This window comes from Bufo bufo, chromosome 4 (genome assembly GCF_905171765.1).
Source record: "Bufo bufo chromosome 4, aBufBuf1.1, whole genome shotgun sequence".
Lineage (NCBI taxonomy): Eukaryota > Metazoa > Chordata > Amphibia > Anura > Bufonidae > Bufo > Bufo bufo.
The window spans coordinates 463977658-464001126 of NC_053392.1; the positions used below are offsets into that span (position 1 = coordinate 463977658).

The following is a 23469-nucleotide window of genomic DNA, read 5'->3' on the forward strand; positions in this document are numbered from 1 at the left end:
ATAATCTACTCAATTATGTTGCAACACAGTCATATCACAAGCAAGAATAATGCACATATTATGTTACAGGAATAATGTAGTGATATCGCAGCACAAGAAAAAGACAAAAAGTGATGCCACGCAGAAGGGATAAGGCAAACTGAAGAAGAACCCTTGAAGCTCCACTGTAAAACTTAGATGGCACCTTTTATCACTAACTGCACCTTCTAGCGACATGCACATGACTTCATTCCGTTTTGCAGTCCGCAAATCACGGATACAGAAAATATGGATACGGTCAGTGTGTTGTCTGCATTTTATTTGCAAATCTATTGTTTTCAATGGGTCAGTGGTCTGCATTTTGCAGAAATATTCTATCCTTTTGTGGAATGGACATACGGGTGCGGAATGCACACATATGATCCATGCACTTTCCGCATCCGTAAGTCCGTTCTGCAAAAAAAAAGAACATGTCCTATACTTGTCCGCAAAATATGGAGCTCTGACCCATTGAAGTCAATGGGTCTGCAGAAAATGCAGATGCAAACGGACCGCAATTGTATTTTGCTATACGTGATTTGCAGACCGCAAAACGGATACTGTCGGTTCCATGGGGCCTAAGTCTGAGTCTATAGTTATTGGCGAAAAACCTGTGATCCTTTATTAACATTTCTGACTGACTTTTTTGGAGGAGCGCAGCACAAGTGTGATTTTTGTTTTCTATGTTTTGGAAGAATTAACCTATTTCTAACAAACTCTGCAGCGCCCTCACTGAGATTACTTTCAATAAATCTTTGTCGCACTCTGTAGAGTTTGCTGTAAGTAGGGTTCCAACCCCGTTAGTAGTAATACATACAACTACAGCATCAGGATTTTAATCTTGATAGTAGAGATATGTATTTGACATACGGCAATATTCAAGTGTGACGTTTCGGCACGCAGGCCTTCCTTAGGTACTATGCCGCAGTGATGAAGTAGAAAGGAAAGACGCAGTGCAAAAGTAGCATGTGAAGTTACATGTATACAGGAAAAGCGTCTCACACTTGAATATTGCCGTATGTCAAATAAAAATCTCTACTATCAAGAGTAAAATCCTGATGCTGTAGTTGTATGTATTACTGAGATTACTGCCACAGACTGTTCATACTTGTGGTTTTATGTTATGCACATTTCATTTCCAACCCTTCATTATGAGCGTCCCGAGGAGAGAATGAAAAAATGAGGAAGAAATGATGGTTTACATGACTAATCCTCAAATCAGCTGCAAGGCCTTCTTCCCCTCCCCTCCAGCTCAGTCCTGTTTCATCTGTGCCAAAGTTCATAGCCCACAGAGAAAAAAAACTCACAACCAAATAAAAAATCCAGAAAATCATCAAATGTCCTACAAGGTAAGGTAAAAAAAAAGTCACCTCACAACCTATAATTTACCATGGAATACCGTTAAAGGGGTTGCCGCTGTTTGTAGACTGCTGTACTCCTGGGAGGGCCGCTGTACAGACTGCTGTACTCCTGGGAGGGCCGCTGTACAGACTGCTGTACTCCTGGGAGGGCCGCTGTACAGACTGCTGTACTCCTGGGAGGGCCGCTGTACAGACTGCTGTACTCCTGGGAGGGCCGCTGTACAGACTGCTGTACTCCTGGGAGGGCCGCTGTACAGACTGCTGTACTCCTGGGAGGGCCGCTGTACAGACTGCTGTACTCCTGGGAGGGCCGCTGTACAGACTGCTGTACTCCTGGGAGGGCCGCTGTACAGACTGCTGTACTCCTGGGAGGGCCGCTGTACAGACTGCTGTACTCCTGGGAGGGCCGCTGTACAGACTGCTGTACTCCTGGGAGGGCCGCTGTACAGACTGCTGTACTCCTGGGAGGGCCGCTGTACAGACTGCTGTACTCCTGGGAGGGCCGCTGTACAGACTGCTGTACTCCTGGGAGGGCCGCTGTACAGACTGCTGTACTCCTGGGAGGGCCGCTGTACAGACTGCTGTACTCCTGGGAGGGCCGCTGTACAGACTGCTGTACTCCTGGGAGGGCCGCTGTACAGACTGCTGTACTCCTGGGAGGGCCGCTGTACAGACTGCTGTACTCCTGGGAGGGCCGCTGTACAGACTGCTGTACTCCTGGGAGGGCCGCTGTACAGACTGCTGTACTCCTGGGAGGGCCGCTGTACAGACTGCTGTACTCCTGGGAGGGCCGCTGTACAGACTGCTGTACTCCTGGGAGGGCCGCTGTACAGACTGCTGTACTCCTGGGAGGGCCGCTGTACAGACTGCTGTACTCCTGGGAGGGCCGCTGTACAGACTGCTGTACTCCTGGGAGGGCCGCTGTAGAGACTGCTGTACAAAGCTGCTTTCAAACAGCTGATCGGCGGGGGTGCCAGGAACCAGACCCCTGACGATCTGATATTTTAATGAACTATCCGTAGTGTTGGTCATCATAACTAAACATCTGGACAACCCCTTTAAGGTCACGCACAGTGTGTACTGTGAGAATATATACAAGAAGTCCCTTCATAGGCGGCTGTAATATCTATGGCACCTTAGGCCTCACATATAAAATTGTCATGAGAGAAAAACAAGCCTTGTCAGAATTCAGCTTTCTCATTCATCGGGCAACCGGAATCTTTCAGCGTTTGCCGGCGGCAGATCGTGCCATCTAATGACAGTCTGCTGCTGGCAAACAATGATTCTGTATGGGGACGAGAGATGCCATTAGCGATACTGTGCATGTAATAACAGCGGTCTCCTCCGCTGACGAGCAGGCGATTGTCAGGAAGGAACGCTTCCCTCCCCGACAATCGCCTGCCTGATCTGCTATTGTAATACCAGCCGTCAGATGAGCACGTCCAGTGCGGAAAACACGCTCCATGCGGGAGTCTGATTTCCCGTTATGGTCACTGCTCGTTTCACAGAATCGCATGGAATTATAATACTGCTGCAAATTCCACCATATTGGAAATGAAAAATAACTTTTTTATTTTTTCATTCACATAGGGCTTGTTTTTTGGAGGGACAAGATGCACTTTTCTAATAACACCATATATGGTTGCATAAAATGTGTCGGGAAGCGGGAAGAAAATTACAAATGGGGTGGAATTATTAAAAAAAAACACCATTCTGCCACAGTTTTATGTTTTTTGTTGGTTTTTTTACATCATTTCCTATGCGGTAAAACTGACTTGTTATTTCATTCTCCATGTCAGTACAATTACAGCGATACCAAGTATAGTTTTTCTTGCGTTTTAATACTGAAAAAAATAAAAACTTTGAAATTTATTTTTCATCGCCATTTTCTGACCCCTCTAACTTTTTCGTAGTTATGTGTTTGCAGCTGTATAAGGTGTGTACAACTTTTTAATCACTTTTTATTTAATTTTTGGTGGAAGGTGAAGCAAACAAAATCGGCCATTTTGACTTGGGAACCTGTCACCAGGATTTTGTGTATAGAGCTGAGGACATGGGTTGCTAGATGGCCGCTAGCACATCCGCAATACCCAGTCCCCATAGCTCTGTGTGCTTTTATTGTGTAAAAAAAAAAAGATTTTATACATATGCAAATTAACCTCAGATGAGTCCTGTCCCTGACTGACTCATCTCAGGTTAATTTACATATGTATCAAATCGGTTTTTTTACACAATAAAAGCACACAGAGCTATGGGGACTGGGTATTGCGAATGTGCTAGCGGCCATCTAGCAACCCATGTCCTCAGCTCTATACACAAAATCCCGGTGACAGGTTCCCTTTAATAGTAGGGACATTATTTACATATTATTATTTAAATTTTGGGGAAAGGGTGATTTGAATTTTATATTATTATTTTAATTTTATTTTTAAACATTTTTTTTTCTTCAGTTTTTATATATGAGATTGCTTGTCTCATAGACTCCAATGCATTAGCATTGGAGCCGATAGGAATTTTACAGGAGGACAGGGGCTGCCACATACATGCTTTGTGCGCTTTCGGGTTTTAGGGCATCCATATGCTGAGGTCACATTTGACCACGGCATCTGAAGGGTTAAAAGTGACATTAGTGCCGGGTGTCTGCTGTTTATCCAGCAGGCTCCATTTCTAAAGGCTGGACCGCTGACGTATGGTGAGGAAAGGGTTAAAGGGGTTGTCCCACCACAGCAATTTATCAACTACAGGTAAAAAAGGGAGGCATTTGCTAAGACTGGCGTTTTACTGTCACCTTGGGTATGGGGACACACGTAGTACAGCGCTGATGCTTGCCAGGGCAGAAAGCAGCTGTAGTGAGCATGACCTGAAGCCATGGTGTATGGGCGAGAACACAGGGCCAGGCGAGATCACTACCCTGTCATGGTGACAGATTCCCCAAGGGAGCAGTCAGTAGAGTCTGGCACTGCTGGACCACCCTGACTGCGGACTACAACATGCAGGAATTTTTTTTTAATGTTTTTTCTTGCTAAAAAAGTGCATCTTATAGTCCAAACAGTTATGGTAAGTGCTAACAGGCTGCTGTGCGTAAACGAACACATGGTTTGCCTAAAAATGTGATGCTGTTAACGAACTGCTGCTACATGTGACAGCACCCTATAAGTAAGCAGCTTCTGCAGCTGCACAGGGGCCCAAATGCTGACATACGGTATCTACTTCAGTAAATACCAGTATTCCCCAAGAAATAATTCTTCTCTTAGAACTGTGCATTGTGCTGTTCCTATGTTATTCCTCCTAGAAATATAGGAATTGACAACTGGGTATTAAAAATACTTTAGTCAAAGGGGTGTGTCCTTACCCTTGTCAGCACTGATTGGTCAGACTGTGTATTGACACACCCACAAAATGGTAACACCCAGTTGTCAATTTCTTCCTAAACTTCTAGTTCTGTGTATAACATTTTCTATATGGGACTGAGTCAATGCATTCCATGAAGAGAGAGGGGATTACAAAAGAACTGCTGGAGAGTAAGGAGGATCTGTGGATGGCACTGTTATGGAGGGGATCTGTGGATGGCACTGTTATGGAGGGGATCTGTGGATGGCACTGTTATGGAGGGGATCTGTGGATAGCACTGTTATGGAGGGGATCTGTGGATGGCACTGTTATGGAGGATCTGTGGATGGCACTGTTATGGAGGGGATCTGTGGATGGCACTGTTATGGAGGATCTGTGGATGGCACTGTTATGGATGGGATCTGTGGATGGCACTGTTATGGAGGGGATCTGTGGATAGCACTGTTATGGAGGGGATCTGTGGATGGCACTGTTATGGAGGATCTGTGGATGGCACTGTTATGGAGGGGATCTGTGGATGGCACTGTTATGGAGGGGATCTGTGGATAGCACTGTTATGGGGATCTGTGGATGGCACTGTTATGGGGGATCTGTGGATGGCACTGTTATGGGGGATCTGTGGATGGCACTGTTATGGGGGATCTGTGGATGGCACTGTTATGGAGGATCTGTGGATGGCACTGTTATGGAGGGGATCTGTGGATGGCACTGTTATGGAGGGGATCTGTGGATGGCACTGTTATGGGGGATCTGTGGATGGCACTGTTTTGGAGGGGATCTGTGGATGGCACTGTTTTGGAGGGGATCTGTGGATGGCACTGTTATGGGGAGGGGGATCTGTGGATGGCACTGTTATGGGTAGGGGGATTTGTGCACTGTTATGGGGAGGCGGGGTCTGTGGATGACACTGATATGGGGGGAGATCTATAGATGACACTATATAGCATTTTATGCTATATGTGTCATCCACAGATCCCCCTCCCATAACAGTGCACAGATCCCCCTCCCCATAACAGTGCACAGATCCCCCTCCTCATAACAGTGCACAGATCCCCTTCCCAATAACAGTGCACAGATCCCCCTCCCCATAACAGTGCCATACACAGATCCCCCTCCCCATAGCAGTGCCATACACAGATCCCCCTCCCCATAACAGTGCCATACACAGATCCCCCTCCCCATAGCAGTGCCATAAACAGATCCCCCTCCCCATAACAGCCCCGGCCCCGCTGCTCACAGCAGACTATTCTGGCAGTAACATTTACTCAGCGCATCTTTATTACCTTACAATGAAGCTCAGGTAACAGGCAGAGCGGGCGGTGGCGTAACGTCACTCACTCACGTGACGCACCTGCTCCGCCCACTTTATGAATGAAGGAGGCGGCGCAGGCGCGTCACGTGAGTAAGTGACGTTACGCCGCCGTCCGCTCTGCCTGTTACTGGAGCTTCATTGTAAGGTAAAATAAAGATGTGCTGATTTAAAGTAAACTGCCCGCATAGCAACGAATCGGCGATTATTCGATAACTGGATTCGTCGACAACGAATCCCGTTATCGAATATTGTCGATAAAGTCAATTAATCGTTGCAGCCCTATCTGCCCCTGAAGAATACTGAAATAGTGATGACTCTTGACCCCCAAGACAATTACTTTATTGATGGCTGCACTTCAGTCCAATTGCAAAAGTACTGAACTTTATACCACTCCTTATTTTGCCAAGATTTCTCAATCTCTCCCTAAGGCCTCTTGCACACGAACGTTGTGTGGCCGCGGCCGTATTCACTTGAATTGGCCCACAATCACAGAGATGTGGAATGGAAGCACGGATCGGAACCCCATGGAAGCACTACGGAGTGCGGATCACGGACCCATTCAAGTTGAATGGGTCTCGATCCGTCCCATTGAATGGGTCCCGATCCGTGCATTGGGGACTGCAAATTCACGGAACGGACCCACAACAGCCGTGTGCAAGAGGCCTAAAAGTTAACATCTCTTATGGGGTTATTCCCATCCCGACCTTTCATGACTAAGATAGTAATAACCACAGTTAGGTGGAGTCACACAAGCGGCTGAACGGCTGGAGCTCCCCTGTTCCCGTATCTCCCATAGCAGATAGCTCAAATGTTCCCATAAGGCCTCCTGCACACGAACGTGTGCTTCCCGTTGCCGTATTGCGGACCGCATTTGCAGATCTGCAATACACGGGCACCATTCCGTGTGCATTCCGCATCACGGATGCGGACCCATTCACTTCAATTGGTCCGCAAATCCAGAGATGCGGAATGGTGCGGAACGGAAGCTCGAAACGGAACCCTACGGTAGCACTACGGAGTGCTTCCGTGGGGTTTCGTCCCGTACTTCTGTTCTGCAAAAAGATAGAACATGTGAATGGGTCCGCGATCCGCTGCGGCTGCCCCACAGACGGTGGCCGCAGCACGACCACGGGGCACACACGTCCGTGTGCAGGAGGCCTAACTCTGAGCACCCTAGGCTGGCACCTACACATGTTATTTCCATCTCATACCCCTTTAAATTTGGTAAGGGTCACCGTGATTTCTTTGGTTCGGCTCAACCTTAGAAAATTAATTAAAATGTGAAATATTGACAGATAATCTACCACTAGGACCTCAGCCATCAGACATATAGGCAAGCTGCACACAGATTAAACGGTTTCTAGGTCACATCCCTTTACCTAGCAGAGAACTGTCAGTCTTCTGAGGTTGGGCAGCAGCTCAGGAACACACCATGTGAGGGCAGCATAAAGTCGGTGACAGGTTTGGCGACCATACACATTAGATGAATGTCACAGCTGCAGCGGTGTCAAACCGGATGGGACCCGAGCTCTGCAGTGAGGGTGCAAAGGAGCGAGGACCCAGCAGCAGGGAGCAGGTAAGTAGGCTTTCATCCGGAGGTCTGGCCACGTGGGGGTCTGCCAAAAGACCCCCAGAAGATGAACAACCACTTTGAGGTGAGTATATACCTTCAACAGCAGTCAGCTGACAGCTATTCCACCTGAACACTCCCTCTCGGCCGAAGATGAACAACTCCTTTAAAGGGAACCTGTCACCTCTACTATGTTACCCTCGCTGAATGTTTCTAAATGTTCACTGTGTTACCCTAAACGTAGAAATGACACTTTCAATTTCATTTGCAGACGAATTCAATAAGTATTACGCATTTTTGTACTTCCCGCCTTTTATGCAAATTAACATAAAAGAGTCATATCTTACGTGTGTGACCAGAGAAGAGTCATATTTTCTCCGAGTCAAGCTCCTCAGCTCCGCCTAAGAAACGCCCCTACAGATAAAATCTCGCCTGAGCACGCCCCCTAACCGTCCCCTCTTTTGTTAGATTGACAGCCTGCAGCGCGGCCGGGATCGCATAAGTCTCGCGCATGCGCGGTGCGCTCCTTGGTGAGGCGCAACCCTGTCACCGACTGCCGCTGTTAGCCGGGTTTCAGCGGTACACTGCGCATGCGCGAGACTTATGCCATCCCGGCCGCGCTGCAGGCTGCGTGCTCACCTAGACTCGAAGCGAGGAAGCCTCATTTGCATACGACCTGCGGGGGAATACAAGTTGTTTTACAGCGATCATGCGCCTCAGACATCTTACACAAGAACATCATTAGAAGCCGGATGTTAACAGCTTTAAGGTACTGCTGGCGGTTTATGATCCATTTTGGTGCTGACAGGTTCCTAGGAACCCAATTTCCTCTACTTTGTGAGGAAAGCTGCCCACACGCGCACACTCATTCATTATGATGGACATAGAGCGTGGCCCCCTCGTGTCTGGACCCCCTTCACACAGATTTTATAGTTAAAAGTGGAAAAATTCTTAATTCTCTTTTGATTAGCCGGGTCATCAGTCCTAGTACACAAGCTGGTCTGGGGAACCCTGTAACAGGGAGAAGAATGAGAGTTGTAGTCCTCATCTCAGGTGACATGGAGAGGCTCTGTCAGGTGGAGGCACTGCTAGGACTAAAGTCCCAGGGCAGTGTCTGCCTCCTCCTGGCACCTGGTGTGCCCACCTCCTGCAGGATGGAGGGTCCTCAGCATGTGACAGGCCCGCAGGGGGCGTCCCTGAGCCGGCTGTCAGCCCATTACCTCTGCTGGAAGAGCGGGCTCCCAGCGATATCTGTCCTCAGCTCATTCTTCATTTCCCAGAACTCTCCGTCCAAGAACCGGGACAAGGAGCCCACGTCCGCCTCATGCCTCTCCATGGTGTGAGCAGGAATATCGGCGGTTATCCCGGCACTGCCGCCTTCTCTCTAGGACTGCCGGCCTCTGTCTCCTCCAGCGCTGCGCTAAGTGCACGACGGTGACATGCGCGCCCCCGAGCCGGGAGGGGGAGGTGCGCGCCCCCGTGACGAGAGGCAGCTCCGCTCTGCCCTCTGCTCCCTCATGTGGTGGACCGGGCACTGCAGAGTAGGGTCTAAAATCACACTAGTACACGCTATACGTGGGTGGTCTACAACTTGTGCATGCTGGGAGTTGTAGTTACACAACACTGGAGATCAGCAGCTTCCACTGGCTACATGCACACAACCGTAGCTGTTTAGTGACATTCCGTGTAATGATAGTCAATGGTGTGGCAATGTGACATGCTGCGCCGCGAAAGTGGCAAAAATATCCAACTTGGATGGATTTTTTCGACTGTTGTGTCTTATGTCACGTTGTGATGCCATTGACTATCATTACACGACAAGAAGTCACGCGACACATGTCACCGTGCAGCTAAACCCTTAGGCCCCTTTTACACGGGCGAGAATTCTGTCCGGGTGCAATGCGTTCACCCCTCACGCATTGAATCCGGACCCATTCATTTCTATGGGGCTGTTCAGATGAGTGGTGATTTTCACGCATCACTTGTGCGTTGCGTGAAAATCGCAGCATGTTCTATATTGTGCGTTTTTCACGCAACGCAGGCCCCATAGAAATGAATCGGGCAGTGTGAAAATCGCAAGCAAGTGCGGATGCGGTGTGATTTTCACGCATGGTTGCTAGGAGATGATAGGGATGAAAGCAACCCCGGACCCCATTAAAGTGTATTCATTTTATTATTTTCCCTTTATAACATGGTCATAAGGGAAAATAATAGCATTCTTAATATAGAATGCTTACTAAAATATGGATTGAAGGGTTAAAAAATAAAAAAATTAACTCACCTCATCCAATTGATCGCGCAGCTGCATCGTCTTCTTTCTTCTTCTTTCAGGACCTGCAAAAGGACCTTTGATGACGTCATGTTCTATCTTCATTCAGCAGGACCTGCGCTGACGTCGTGGTGAGCGCGATTACGTCATCAAAGGTCCTTTTGCAGGTCCTGAAAGAAGAAGAAAGAAGACGATACCGGCTGCGCGAACAAGTGGATGAGGTGAGTACATTTTTTTATTTTTAACCCCTCAATCCACATTTTAGTAAGCATTCTGTACTAAGAATGCTATTATTTTACCTTATAACCATGTGATAAGGGAAAATAATAAAATGAATAGAACACCTAAGGCTACTTTCACACTAGCGTTCGGGTGTCCGCTCGTGCGCACCGTTTGAAGGGGCTCACGAGCGGCCCCGAACGCATCCGTCTGGCCGCAATGCATTCTCAGTGGAGGCGGATCCACTGAGAATGCATCCGCCTGCGAGCGTTCAGCCTCCGCTCCGCTCAGTGAGCGGACACCTGAACGCTGCTTGCAGCGTTCGGGTGTCCGCCTGGCCGTGCGGAGGCGAGCGGATCCGTCCAGACTTACAATGTAAGTCAATGGGGGCGGATCCGCTTGAAGATGACACCATATGGCTCAATCTTCAAGCGGATCCGTTCCCAATTGACTTACAATGTAAAGTCTGAACGGATCCGCTCAGACAACTTTCACACTTAGAAAATTCTCTAAGTTTTAATGCAGACGCATCCGTTCTGAACGGATGCGAACGTCTGCATTATCGGAGCGGATCCGTCTGATGAAACATCAGACGGATCCGCTCCGAACGCAAGTGTGAAAGTAGCCTAACCCAAACCCGAACTTCAGTGAAGAAGCCCGGGTTCGGGTCTGGGTACCACATTCAGTTTTTTCTCACGTGCGTGCAAAACGCATTGCACTCGCATGGAAAAAACTGAACATCGGAACACAATCAGAGTCAAAACTGACTGCAATTGCGTGCCTACTAGCGCGGTTTTCCCGCAATGCACATGCGACACATCCGGAGAAAATCCAGGACGCCCGTGTGAAAGAGGTCTTAGTTTTCCCTTCTTCTAATTCATCAGAAGTGTGTGGTACTAAGAGGAGTTTGTATTCGTAAACAGGTTGCGGATATGTTGGAAAAGCTAGGAGTGACAGAGACGAGAAGTGGCTGGGAGAAGTCATCATGGTGGTCTGTACTGGATAGAAATGAAGAGAAAAAGAATAACTCCACAGGAGACATCACCTGTCACAAAATTTATTCTGTCAGTGACTGTATCTGATCAATGCTGCCGTATACGATCCCCATTAGTATCCTGCTCTTTCATATATACTTTCACCACGGGTATTAATGCGACCAAAAAACGCCCGTACTATTAAAATCTAAAAATATTTTTCCAATACGGCGAATGGCGTAACAGAAAAAAGGGTCAAAATGGCCAATTTGCCATTTTTTTCATTGCTTCTCTTACCCCAAAAAAGTGATCAAAAAGTCACACATACTCCAAAATGGTATCAATAAAAACTACAGATTGTCCCGCAAAAAATGAGCCCTCACACAGCTCCGTAGATATAACTACAAAAATTTATGGGGGTCAGAATATGGTGATGTAAAAAAAAAAAATTTTTTTGCAAAGTTTACATTTATTTTTACACTATTTAGACATAAAAAAAATATATATATATGTGGTATTGTTCATTGTATTCGTACTGACCGAGAGAATAAGGCCTCATGCACACGACCGTTGTGTGCATCCGTGGCCGTTGTTCTGTTTTCCGTGTTTTTCTGCGGACCCATTGACTTTCAATTGGTCCGTGGAAAAATCGGAAAATGCACCGTTTTTCATCCGCATCCGTGATCCGTGTTTCCTGTCCGTGAAAAAAATATGACCTGTCCTATTTTTGAAAAACCACGGATGCACACAAGATTGTCATCCGCGTCCGTGATCCGTGTCCGTTTTTTTTCAATCATATTAAAGGCAAACTTTTCATGTCCGTGGATCCTCCAAAAATCAAGGAAGACCCACGGAAGAAAAAACGGACACGGAACCCGTTTTTGCGGACCGTAAAAAAAAACGGTCGTGTGCATGAGGCCTAAAGGGCACAGGTCAGTTTTGCCTCAAACAGAATGCCGTGGGAACAAAACCCATAAAACGGTGGAGGAATTGTGTTTTTCTTTCTGCTTACCACTACATTGTATGTCATAATAAATGGTGGCATTAGAAAGTACAACTTGTCCTGCAAAAAATATATGCTATGTGAAAGGGAATATAATAAAGTTATGGCTTAAAGGGACACTGACAGGCCCAATAAGCATAATTAGCTATATATACACTGCTCAAAAAAATAAAGGGAACACAAAAATAACACATCCTAGATCTGAATTAATTAAATATTCTTCTGAAATACTTTGTTCTTTACATAGTTGAATGTGCTGACAACAAAATCACACAAAAATGTAAAAATGAAAATCAAATTTTTCAGCCCATGGAGGTCTGGATTTGGAGTCACACTCAAAATTAAAGTGGAAAAACACACTACAGGCTGATCCAACTTTGATGTAATGTCCTTAAAACAAGTCAAAATGAGGCTCAGTAGTGTGTGTGGCCTCCACGTGCCTGTATGACCTCCCTACAACGCCTGTGCATGCTCCTGATGAGGTGGCGGACGGTCTCCTGAGGGATCTCCTCCCAGACCTGGACTAAAGAATCTGCCAACTCCTGGACAGTCTGTGGTGCAACGTGACGTTGGTGGATAGAGTGAGACATGATGTCCCAGAGGTGCTCAATTGGATTCAGGTCTGGGGAACGGGCGGGCCAGTCCATAGCATCAATGCCTTCATCTTGCAGGAACTGCTGACACACTCCAGCCACATGAGGTCTAGCATTGTCTTGAATTAGGAGGAACCCAGTGCCAACTGCACCAGCATATGGTCTCACAAGGGGTCTGAGGATCTCATCTCGGTACCTAATGGCAGTCAGGCTACCTCTGGCGAGCACATGGAGGGCTGTGCGGCCCTCCAAAGAAATGCCACCCCACACCATTACTGACCCAATGCCAAACTGGTCATGCTGGAGGATGTTGCAGGCAGCAGAACTTTCTCCACGGCATCTCAAGACTCTGTCACGTCTGTCACATGTGCTCAGTGTGAACCTGCTTTCATCTGTGAAGAGCACAGGGCGCCAGTGGCGAATTTGCCAATCTTGGTGTTCTCTGGCAAATGCCAAACGTCCTGCACGGTGTTGGGCTGTAAGCACAACCCCCACCTGTGGACGTCGGGCACTCATATCACCCTCATGGAGTCTGTTTCTGACCGTTTGAGCAGACACATGCACATCTGCTGGGTTGTTGCCCTCCTACGGCCTCCTCCACGTCTCCTGATGTACTGGCCTGTCTCCTGGTAGCGCCTCCATGCTCTGGACACTACGCTGACAGACACAGCAAACCTTCTTGCCACAGCTCGCATTGATGTGCCATCCTGGATAAGCTGCAGTACCTGAGCCACTTGTGTGGGTTGTAGACTCTGTCTCATGCTACCACTAGAGTGAAAGCACCGCCAGCATTCAAAAGTGACCAAAACATCAGCCAGGAAGCATAGGAACTGAGAAGGGATCTGTGGTTACCACCTGCAGAGCCACTCCTTTATTGGGGGTGTCTTGCTAATTGCCTATAATTTCCACCTGTTGTCTATCCCATTTGCACAACAGCATGTGAAATTGATTGTCACTCAGTGTTGCTTCCTAAGTGGACAGTTTGATTTCACAGAAGTGTGATTGACTTGGAGTTACATTGTGTTGTTTAAGTGTTCCCTTTATTTTTTTGAGCAGTGTATATATGCATGCACAGGTCTTCTAATGTGTATTAAAAACATATAACTCTAACCCCTGTCCACCTTATAAATACAGCAAACTCATGTTTTATAACCTGATGTAATCGCTCTTCTTTCTGCCCAAGGGGCGGCGTTTCAGCTTCACTTCTGCCCAGCCAGCCGCCCCCAACCGCCGTTTTGAAGCTCCGCCCAGCTCATCAATATTCACTTTGCTGGGCGGCTTCTGCTGTCCCTGACGTTCCGAGATCCTGCGCATGCCCAATAGAAAGCTATGGGCATCGGATTCACTTTCAGCTTCTGCGTGAGGGTGCCGGGCGCATGCGCAGAAGCTGAAAGTGAGTCCGATAATTTTTCTATATTTGTGTCTGTGTAGCTGTTTGAGAGCTCACCTTTTGCAGGAAGATCTATACTTTTCAGTGACACCATTTCGGGGTGTGTATGTGCGGGCGTTCCACAGATTATAAAACATCTTTTATTCTTGTTTGTTTTATGGCCAAGAATAATAAGCGCTACATACAGTCGTGTGCATGTGACCTAATGATATACCCTCACTGGCTGCAGCCTTTACACAGTGCATCACTTTCCTCCAGTCTGTTAGAGCAACCCTCACCTAACACTTGTGCCGGACTGCGCTGCATTGTGTGACCTCACTGACATCAGAACTTCATCCCGGGTCCGGCTTCGCTCCTCACACAGCCTGTCTTTATTGGACTTCCGGTCCCCACCTATAAACCTTCTGCATGGACAGAGTCTTGTACACTGCTGCAGCCACCCGAGACATGTCCCCAAACAGCACATGACCAAGCAGCAAAATACCTCTTAGTGAGGCGTCACTGCTGAAGCCAATCATTGGCTGCAACAGCACAAGAGACTTTTAAAGGGGTTCTGCAGTTTGTTTAAACTGATGATCTATCCTCTGGATAGATCATCAGCATCTGATCGGCGGGGGTCCGACATCGGGACCCCCGCCGATCAGCTGTTTGAGAAGGCAGCGGAGCTCCAGGAGCGCCGCAGCCTTCTCACTGTTTACGGCTGGCCCAGTGACGTCACGACTAGTATCAACTGGCCTGGGTGCGGCTAAGCTCTGTTCACTTGAATGGAGCTTAGCTGCGCCCAGGCCAGTTTATACAAGTCGTGACGTCACTGGGCCTGCGGTAAACAGTGAGAAGGCTCCTGGAGCGCCGCTGCCTTCTCAAACAGCTGATCGGTGGGGGTCCTGGGTGTCGGACCCCTGCCGATCAGATGCTGATCATCTATCCAGAGGATAGATCATCAGTTTAAACAAACTGCAGAACCCCTTTAAGTGAGGTTTAGGGGTAGGGATCAGTAGTCCGATGAAGACATCCTAGGAAGGAGTCTACACTGAGAGGTTGGGATCAGGTAAGTATATCTCTCTTCATGGGTCCCGCTGGGGAAGGGGGAGTATTTGGAATTTTATACCATCCTAGAAAACCCTTTTAACTGTATCATATCATTTATTTTCCAACCTCGGCTGTTAAGTTGGATCATTTTCTCTGCTAAAGAACCCCGCCAGGACTCTTCAAGGCCTCCTTCCACACCGACACCAACCTAGCTAAAAACACATAAACAGCTAATTTACTAACAGCTAATAACAATCTACGGTAATGTAATGTGCATGTGGTGGCAGCTCCCAGGTTACGTTAGATAGCATTAAAGAGAACCTGTCACCGGAATTTGTATGTATAGAGCTGAGGACATGGGTTGCTAGATGGCCGCTAGCACATCCGCAATACCCAGTCCCCATAGCTCTGTGTGCTTTTATTGTTTAAAAAAAAGATTTGATACATAAGCAAATTAACCTGAGATGAGTGCTGTCCCTGACTCATCTTACGAACAGGACTCATCTCAGGGACAGGACTCATCTCAGGTTAATTTGCATATGTATCAAATCTTTTTTTTTAAACAATAAAAGCACACAGAGCTATAGGGACTGGGTATTGCGGATGTGCTAGCGGCCATCTAGCAATCCATGTCCTCAGCTCTATACACAAAATCCAGGTGACAGGTTCCCTTTAAGTTACGTCTGATAACATTTGGCCAAGGGAGAGTGTACATGAGGGAGCCAGAGGAGATGTTGGCTGAACAAGCATTCAGATGACAGCAATCCAGGGACCTATTCACACAAGGGAAGTTCGTGTGCTGTCCGAGGGTAGAACGGACATCAAATGGACACAACACTCACACATTATTGTCAATGTAAGGTTTTCTGCAAGGACTATCGTGTCTATCATCAGTGCAGAGAAAATCACAGCATGCACTAATATGGTCCCACTCTTGCCTTAGACTCCCCATTACAGTTAAAAAATATTCGGATATCACACAGATGCCAGCCATGTGCAGTCCGTTTTTGCTAAGAGATGGAACTGACAAACGGATGCAAATTGGATGCAATACGGACAAAATACATTCAAAAGGATTCCTCGTTTAGTTTTTAGCGCTCGGAACATGGATGAGTTTTACATCGATCGTCTGAAGCGCTAAGGTGTTCAGATCCTCCCTCAGCATTTCTATACTTTTTTTAGGCCAGGAACAGTGGAGCATGCAGTGCCAGTCTTGCCATCACTTACGTTACATCATGGCTCACCCACTGCCTCATTTTCCAGGTGTCCTTTGCATAACTGACATTTTTACGATACGCTAACTGCAATTGAGATCGCCAGAACGCCAGTTAGACACTAAATCTAGTAATATGTGTAAATCTTGGAAAAATTGTGAGGAGTCAGCATGCGGCATGTTCAGCAGAGGACGGTGCTGAATATTGAGACCATTTTTTAAGCCACAAAATAAAAAAAATTATAATTGAAAGATTTTTTTTTTTTTCAATAAGCTTCCAGTCTGGGACTGCTGAAGATGCAGATGAATGTACTGGTGACGCAGGGAGCTGTCGCCATACACTGGCCTGTGCACATCCTCACACCTGCTGGGCTGTGCAGAAGAGCGCTCAGGCTGGGATCATCCTTAGTCCGTGCGCAAAGCAGGCACAATGACATCACTGCTCCTGGGGGGAGCATGATGCGCTCTGTTCATTGGATTCATCAATATTAAAAGCCCGGAAAACCCCTTTTAACACTAAGGGCTCATGCTCACGAATGTGTGCCACCGCACATGCATCGTCTGTGTTTGCCGGTGCTGATGGATGCAGACCCATTCAACTTGAATGGGTCCGCGATCCGTCTGCACCGCAAAAAAATTGCGCTTGATCAATTTTTTTGTGGTGCAGAGGCACAGAATGAAATGCCTTCCGCTCCACATCTTCCAGATTGCGTACCCGTTCAAGTGAATGGTTCCGCATCCGTGAAACAGTGCACACATGACCGGTCCCCGTATACTGTATTGAGCACCCACTATTTGTGGGCCGCAATACAGGCACAGCCAGCACGCACACGGTCGTATGCATGAGGCCTATAACAGCATAGTTTTTATAAGGGGGCACTAGGAACACGAAGGGGGTATCTACTGTTAAGGGGGCACTATGGAGGCATTCTTCTGTGTGGGGGCACTAAAGGGTAGGGTAATAACGGCTGTCTGGCCGCACAAAGGTGACTGGGTGGGATTGGTCGTGTTTAGCTAAGCACTGGGTGGAGTTAGAGGGGCGGTTTAGTGTTAAAAACAAAAAAAAGTGAATCACTGCTGTTGCCCCTCTTTGGGGTTTTTTAAAATTTAAGAGTATGTGTCCATATTTCAGTCCGCAAATGGCAGACGTGCAAAATATTCTCCTCCACAATACAAGAATAGGACACATTCTAAAATTTGCAGAACGGCCACACAGGTCCACAAAAAATGGGGATGTGCGCATGGTAGGGTTGCCACCTTTCCCAACAGAAAATACCGGCCAAGTTAAGCAACACCTGAACGGGGGTGTGGTTGTGGGGGCGTGGCTTAAAGGGTTTCTGTCACCCCGCAAAACTCATTTTTTTTTTTTTGGATAGTTAGATTCCTCATAGTGCGATATAGGAGAATATAATGCTCTTACTTACTTTCATGCGGCCGATTCTTTATAAAACGAACTTTTATAATATGTAAATGAGGGCTCTACCAGCAAGTAGGGCGTCTACTTGCTGGTAGCCGCAGCAGCAATCCGCCCCCTCGTCGTGTTGATTGACAGGGCCAGCCGTGATCTCCTCCTCCGGCCGGCCCTGTCAGTAATTCAAAAATCGCGCGCCTCGCGTCATTCGGCGCAGGCGCTCTGAGATGAGGAGGCTCGTCTCCTCAGCACTCCCTCAGTGCGCCTGCGCCGATGACGTCTTCTCTTTCGGTGATGTCATCGGCGCAGGCGCACTGAGGGAGTGCTGAGGATACGAGCCTCCTCATCTCAGAGCGCCTGCGCCGAATGACGCGAGGCGCGCGATTTTTGAATTACTGACAGGGCCGGCCGGAGGAGGAGATCACGGCTGGCCCTGTCAATCAACACGGCGAGGGGGCGGATTTCTGCAGCAGCTACCAGCAAGTAGAAGCCCTACTTGCTGGTAGAGCCCTCATTTACATATTATAAAAGTTCGTTTTATAAAGAATCGGCCGCATGAAAGTAAGTAAGAGCATTATATTCTCCTATATCGCACTATGAGGAATCTAACTATCCAAAAAAAAAAAAATGAGTTTTGCGGGGTGACAGAAACCCTTTAACACAGGGTGTTAAGTCGCTGTCATACTGTGGCTCGCAATAAGGGTTCATGCCCACGACTGTGTGGTGGCCCGGCCCGTGCTGCGGACTGCAAATTGCGGTACGCAATGCACGGGTACCGGACGTGGGGCTGCCGCACTTGAATGGGGTTTGCGATCCGCCCCGCAAAAAAGTAGTGCCAGCACTAATTTTTTGCAGGGCGGAGACACGGACAGAAACCCCACGGAACCAGTAGTGCTTCAGTGGGGTTCTGATCCGCGCCTCCGTTCCGCACTGAATGGGTCCACATCCGTGATTCAGTGCCAGAACGGCAGGGGCCTGTATTTTGTGGACCCGCTGTTTAAGGGCTGCAATACGGCCCTGGCCATCACACTAATATTAATATCCCTATTAGTGCCGCCCAGAATTAATAATGTCCACCAGCATTAATAATGATGCCATTAGTGCCCCCCAGCATTAATATTGCCCCCATTAATAGTAATGCCCAAATTAGCACCCCCCAGAATTAATACTGCCCCCACCTTTAGTGCCCCCAGTAATATTAATGCCCCCATTACTGCCCCCAGTAATAGTAATGCCCCCATTAGTGCACCCCAAAATCAATGCCCCCCAGTAAGAGCAACTTTTGAAAATCGAAAAGAGGGACAATATGTTCGGCGCACAACATGGCAGTTTTTTTCACACTAGGCCACGCCTCTAACTCCGCCCAAAGCCCAATTACTGACTGCGTCACAACTATAGCAACTGGGGATTGGTTAGGTGAGTATAAGTTCCTTTATTTTTTACAGCATGTGGAGCTCCTGGGAAAATATTTGTCTTGCACTTCACTATCCATTTAAATATTTGCACATAAAGCATCAGATTATAGACATTGTAAGGTCCAAATTGCACCAAATAATGAAGTTCTGGACTAATATACAGGAAGAAACCATAAAGACACTTAGTAAATTTATTAATGCACATTTATGCACCTGCTCCAGGTCAAAAAGAGGGACATTTAGGCCCCTTTCAGACGAGCGTTTGTCACACTGCGAGTCCGCAGCGCATCTCCCGGCCTGACCTCCCAGCACTAACTGGGTCACATAGTATTATATTGATTTATGATGCTATGTATGGCCTCATGCACACGGCTGTTTTTCGGGTCCGCATCCGAGCCGCAGTTTTTGCGGCTCGGGTGCGGACTCATTCACTTCAATGGGGCCGCAAAAGATGCGGACAGCACTCCGTGTGCTGTCCGCATCCGTTGCTCCGTTCCGAGGCCCCGCAAAAAAAATATAGCATGTCCTATTCTTGTTCGTTTTGCGGACAAGAATAGGCATGTCTACAATGGGCCGCACACGGACTGGCATTAGGCCAGTGTTATCCAATACATTCCAAAACTGTAAGGGTTACATAGCATCATAAATCAATATAATGCTATGTGACCACGTCAGTTCTGGGAGGTCAGGACGGGAATTGTGCTGCGGACTCGCAGCGTGACAAACACTCGTCTGCAAGGGGCCTTAGAGGGGTTCTGCAGTTTTTTAAACTGATGATCTATCCCCTGGATAGATCATCAGCATCTGATCGGCGGGGGTCCGACATCCGGGACCCCTGCCGACCAGCTGTTTGAGAAGGCAGTAGCGCCACGGCCTTCTCGCTGTTTACCGCAGGCCTAGTGACGTCACGACTAGTATCAATGGCCTGGGCGCGGCTAAGCTCTGTTCACTTGAATGGAGCTTAGCCCCACCCAGGCCAGTTGATACTAGTTGTGACATCATTGGGCCTGCGGTAAACAGCGAGAAGGCCGTGGCGCTACTGCCTTCTCAAACAGCTGGTTGGCAGGGGTCCCGGGTGTCGGACCTCCGCTGATCAGATGCTGATGATCTATCCAGAGGATAGATCATCAGTTTAAAAAACTACAGAACCCCTTTAAGGATCAAAGAGGGACTTGGGTCAAAAAGAGGGACACTTGGGAGGCATGTAAGAGTAATGACCCCATTAGTGCCCCCCAGTAAAAATAATAACCCTATTACTGCCCCCAGTTAGAATAATGACCGGCCACTAAAATACCGGCCTTGCAGGCGAGATACCAGCCGGGTGGCAACTGTATGGCCCTATAGAAATGAATGGGTCTGTGCACCATCCGCTAAAAATGCAGATGGCACTCGGATGAAAACTACAGCCGTGTGCACGAGGCTTTCGATACAATGCTGACTGCTTTTTCATTCAGTTTGTTGGCACAGGTCTTGTGTGCCCACGTGATTAGGTAGGTGCCAGGCAGGATGTTTTCCTTTCCCAGCCTTCACTGCAGTTATACAGGTCGATGAACCCTAGTGCCTTCTGCCTTAGAAAAAAACTACGCAGCAGCCGTTCATGCCCTTAACAACTATGGCGGAGTAAAGCTGGGATTCTGTTTACTCGGTGAGAGTCTCGCTATATGACAAACTTCCGCCCTTCTCTACTTTGAATTCCATTGGCTGGACGGGATCGCCTATGGGAGCGGCACAATTTGAATTCGCGCTTGCGCGGATAATTTGAAATAGTTTTGGGAGAGAACAAGGGGCTTAGGTGTCATGGTGAGCGGCGAGCACTAGTGAGGAGCATCGGAGCGCGGCCATGGACGTCCAGAGCTGTGTGCAGTAAGTTGTAACTACCTGTAGTAACCCGGGTTAGAACCCCCAACCTGGAAGACCTCACAGCTCGGGACTGTGGGAGGTTTTCGCTGTGGTCGGGTAACCCTAGACAGCTCCTAATCATAGGGCGTGCTGGGAGTTGTAGTTCTGCAGATTCTTGCATATGGTATGCGGAAACTTGTAGTTCCACATATCTGTTTTTTTTACTGTGTCTGCTGGTACAAGTAGCTTTACATGTCTCTGATGGCATGCTGGGTCTTCTGGTTCTGTACACCAAATTTGAATGCTGTATCCTTATGGTACCTGTGGTACTGCTGTCACGTCTCAGTGACTGGGGCCCCGCGGCGTCTCTGCTTTCACGCGTCGGTGGCTGGGGCCCCGCGGTGTCTCTGCTGTCACGCGTCGGTGGCTGGGGCCCAGCGGCGTCTCTGCTGTCACGCGTCGGTGGCTGGGTCCCGCGGCGTCTCTGCTGTCACGCGTCGGTGGCTGGGGCCCCGCGGCGTCTCTGCTGTCACGCGTCGGTGGCTGGGGCCCCGCGGCGTCTCTGCTGTCACGCGTCGGTGGCTGGGGCCCCGCGGCGTCTCTGCTGTCACGCGTCGGTGGCTGGGGCCCCGCGGCGTCTCTGCTGTCACGCGTCGGTGGCTGGGGCCCCGCGGCGTCTCTGCTGTCACGCGTCGGTGGCTGGGGCCCCGCGGCGTCTCTGCTGTCACGCGTCGGTGGCTGGGGCCCCGCGGCGTCTCTGCTGTCACGCGTCGGTGGCTGGGGCCCCGCGGCGTCTCTGCTGTCACGCGTCGGTGGCTGGGGCCCCGCGGCGTCTCTGCTGTCACGCGTCGGTGGCTGGGGCCCCGCGGCGTCTCTGCTGTCACGCGTCGGTGGCTGGGGCCCCGCGGCGTCTCTGCTGTCACGCGTCGGTGGCTGGGGCCCCGCGGCGTCTCTGCTGTCACGCGTCGGTGGCTGGGGCCCCGCGGCGTCTCTGCTGTCACGCGTCGGTGGCTGGGGCACCGCGGCGTCTCTGCTGTCACGCGTCGGTGGCTGGGGCCCCGCGGCGTCTCTGCTGTCACGCGCCGGTGGCTGGGGTCTCTGCTGTCACGCGCCGGTGGCTGGGGTCCCGCGGCGTCTCTGCTGTCACGCGCCGGTGGCTGGGGTCTCTGCTGTCACGCGCCGGTGGCTGGGGTCCCGCGGCGTCTCTGCTGTCACGCGCCGGTGGCTGGGGTCCCGCGGCGTCTCTGCTGTCACGCGCCGGTGGCTGGGGTCCCGCGGCGTCTCTGCTGTCACGCGCCGGTGGCTGGGGTCCCGCGGCGTCTCTGCTGTCACGCGCCGGTGGCTGGGGTCCCGCGGCGTCTCTGCTGTCATGCGGCGTCTCTGCTGTCACGCGCCGGTGGCTGGGGTCCCGCGGCGTCTCTGCTGTCACGCGCCGGTGGCTGGGGTCCCGCGGCGTCTCTGCTGTCACGCGCCGGTGGCTGGGGTCCCGCGGCGTCTCTGCTGTCACACGGCGTCTCTGCTGTCACGCGCCGGTGGCTGGGGTCTCTGCTGTCACGCGCCGGTGGCTGGGGTCTCTGCTGTCACGCGCCGGTGGCTGGGGTCCCGCGGCGTCTCTGCTGTCACGCGCCGGTGGCTGGGGTCCCGCGGCGTCTCTGCTGTCACGCGCCGGTGGCTGGGGTCCCGCGGCGTCTCTGCTGTCACGCGCCGGTGGCTGGGGTCCCGCGGCGTCTCTGCTGTCACGCGCCGGTGGCTGGGGTCCCGCGGCGTCTCTGCTGTCACGCGCCGGTGGCTGGGGTCCCGCGGCGTCTCTGCTGTCACGCGCCGGTGGCTGGGGTCCCGCGGCGTCTCTGCTGTCACGCGCCGGTGGCTGGGGTCCCGCGGCGTCTCTGCTGTCACACGGCGTCTCTGCTGTCACGCGCCGGTGGCTGGGCTCCCGCGGCGGCGTCGCTGCTGTCACGCGCCGGTGGCTGGGCTCCCGCGGCGACGTCTCTGCTGTCGCGCACGCCAGGTGACTGGGCTCCTGCAGATGTTCTGCTATAATGAGGTCTGGAGAGCTTCTCCAGGATCTGATGGATCCAGCATAGCTGTCATATCTCCGCTATAAACTTGAGCCACTAACGTGCATTAGCTCTTTGTCAGGTTTCCGTTGTACTCTGCTCCATTCTGTCCAGTACTGCAAAACGTAGTCCACGATGCCAGTGTGAACTAAAATGTGATGTCATTCTGGGATTTGTAGTCCTGCAGGGTTACTTGCTGCGATGGTATGGATTTTTGTCTTTGGATGTGCTGAATGCTCTTGGTGACCCCAGCCAACAAAACTAGTGGTCAACTCAACATATTGTGGGGGGCTGAAATGAGGCCCCCGACTCCATCAAAGGGTTGCATATCTTATTCAGCTGGGGACAGGAATGATACAGAGCAACTCCTCTGCCTGTAGGTCATTCTTTTCATGTCGCTACTTTACCACAAAGCATGGAAGGTAGGAATGAGACTCATTGCTGG

At 49.8% G+C, this 23469-nt stretch overlaps 2 protein-coding genes across 2 annotated transcripts in view; one reads left to right on the forward strand and one right to left on the reverse strand.

Annotated features, from left to right (window-relative positions):
- ACOXL (acyl-CoA oxidase like) overlaps positions 1–9067 on the reverse strand; it is a 625524-nt gene extending 616457 nt beyond the window's left edge. Inside the window, 1 exon segment of the mRNA XM_040429469.1 lies at positions 8833–9067. Coding sequence (XP_040285403.1) covers positions 8833–8948 — 116 coding nt within the window. The 5' untranslated portion in view covers positions 8949–9067.
- Positions 9068–20854: 11787 nt separating this feature from the next.
- BUB1 (BUB1 mitotic checkpoint serine/threonine kinase) overlaps positions 20855–23469 on the forward strand; it is a 44627-nt gene continuing 42012 nt past the window's right edge. The window contains exon 1 of the mRNA XM_040427336.1: positions 20855–20991. Coding sequence (XP_040283270.1) covers positions 20969–20991 — 23 coding nt within the window. The 5' untranslated portion in view covers positions 20855–20968. The remainder of the gene's footprint in view (positions 20992–23469) is intronic.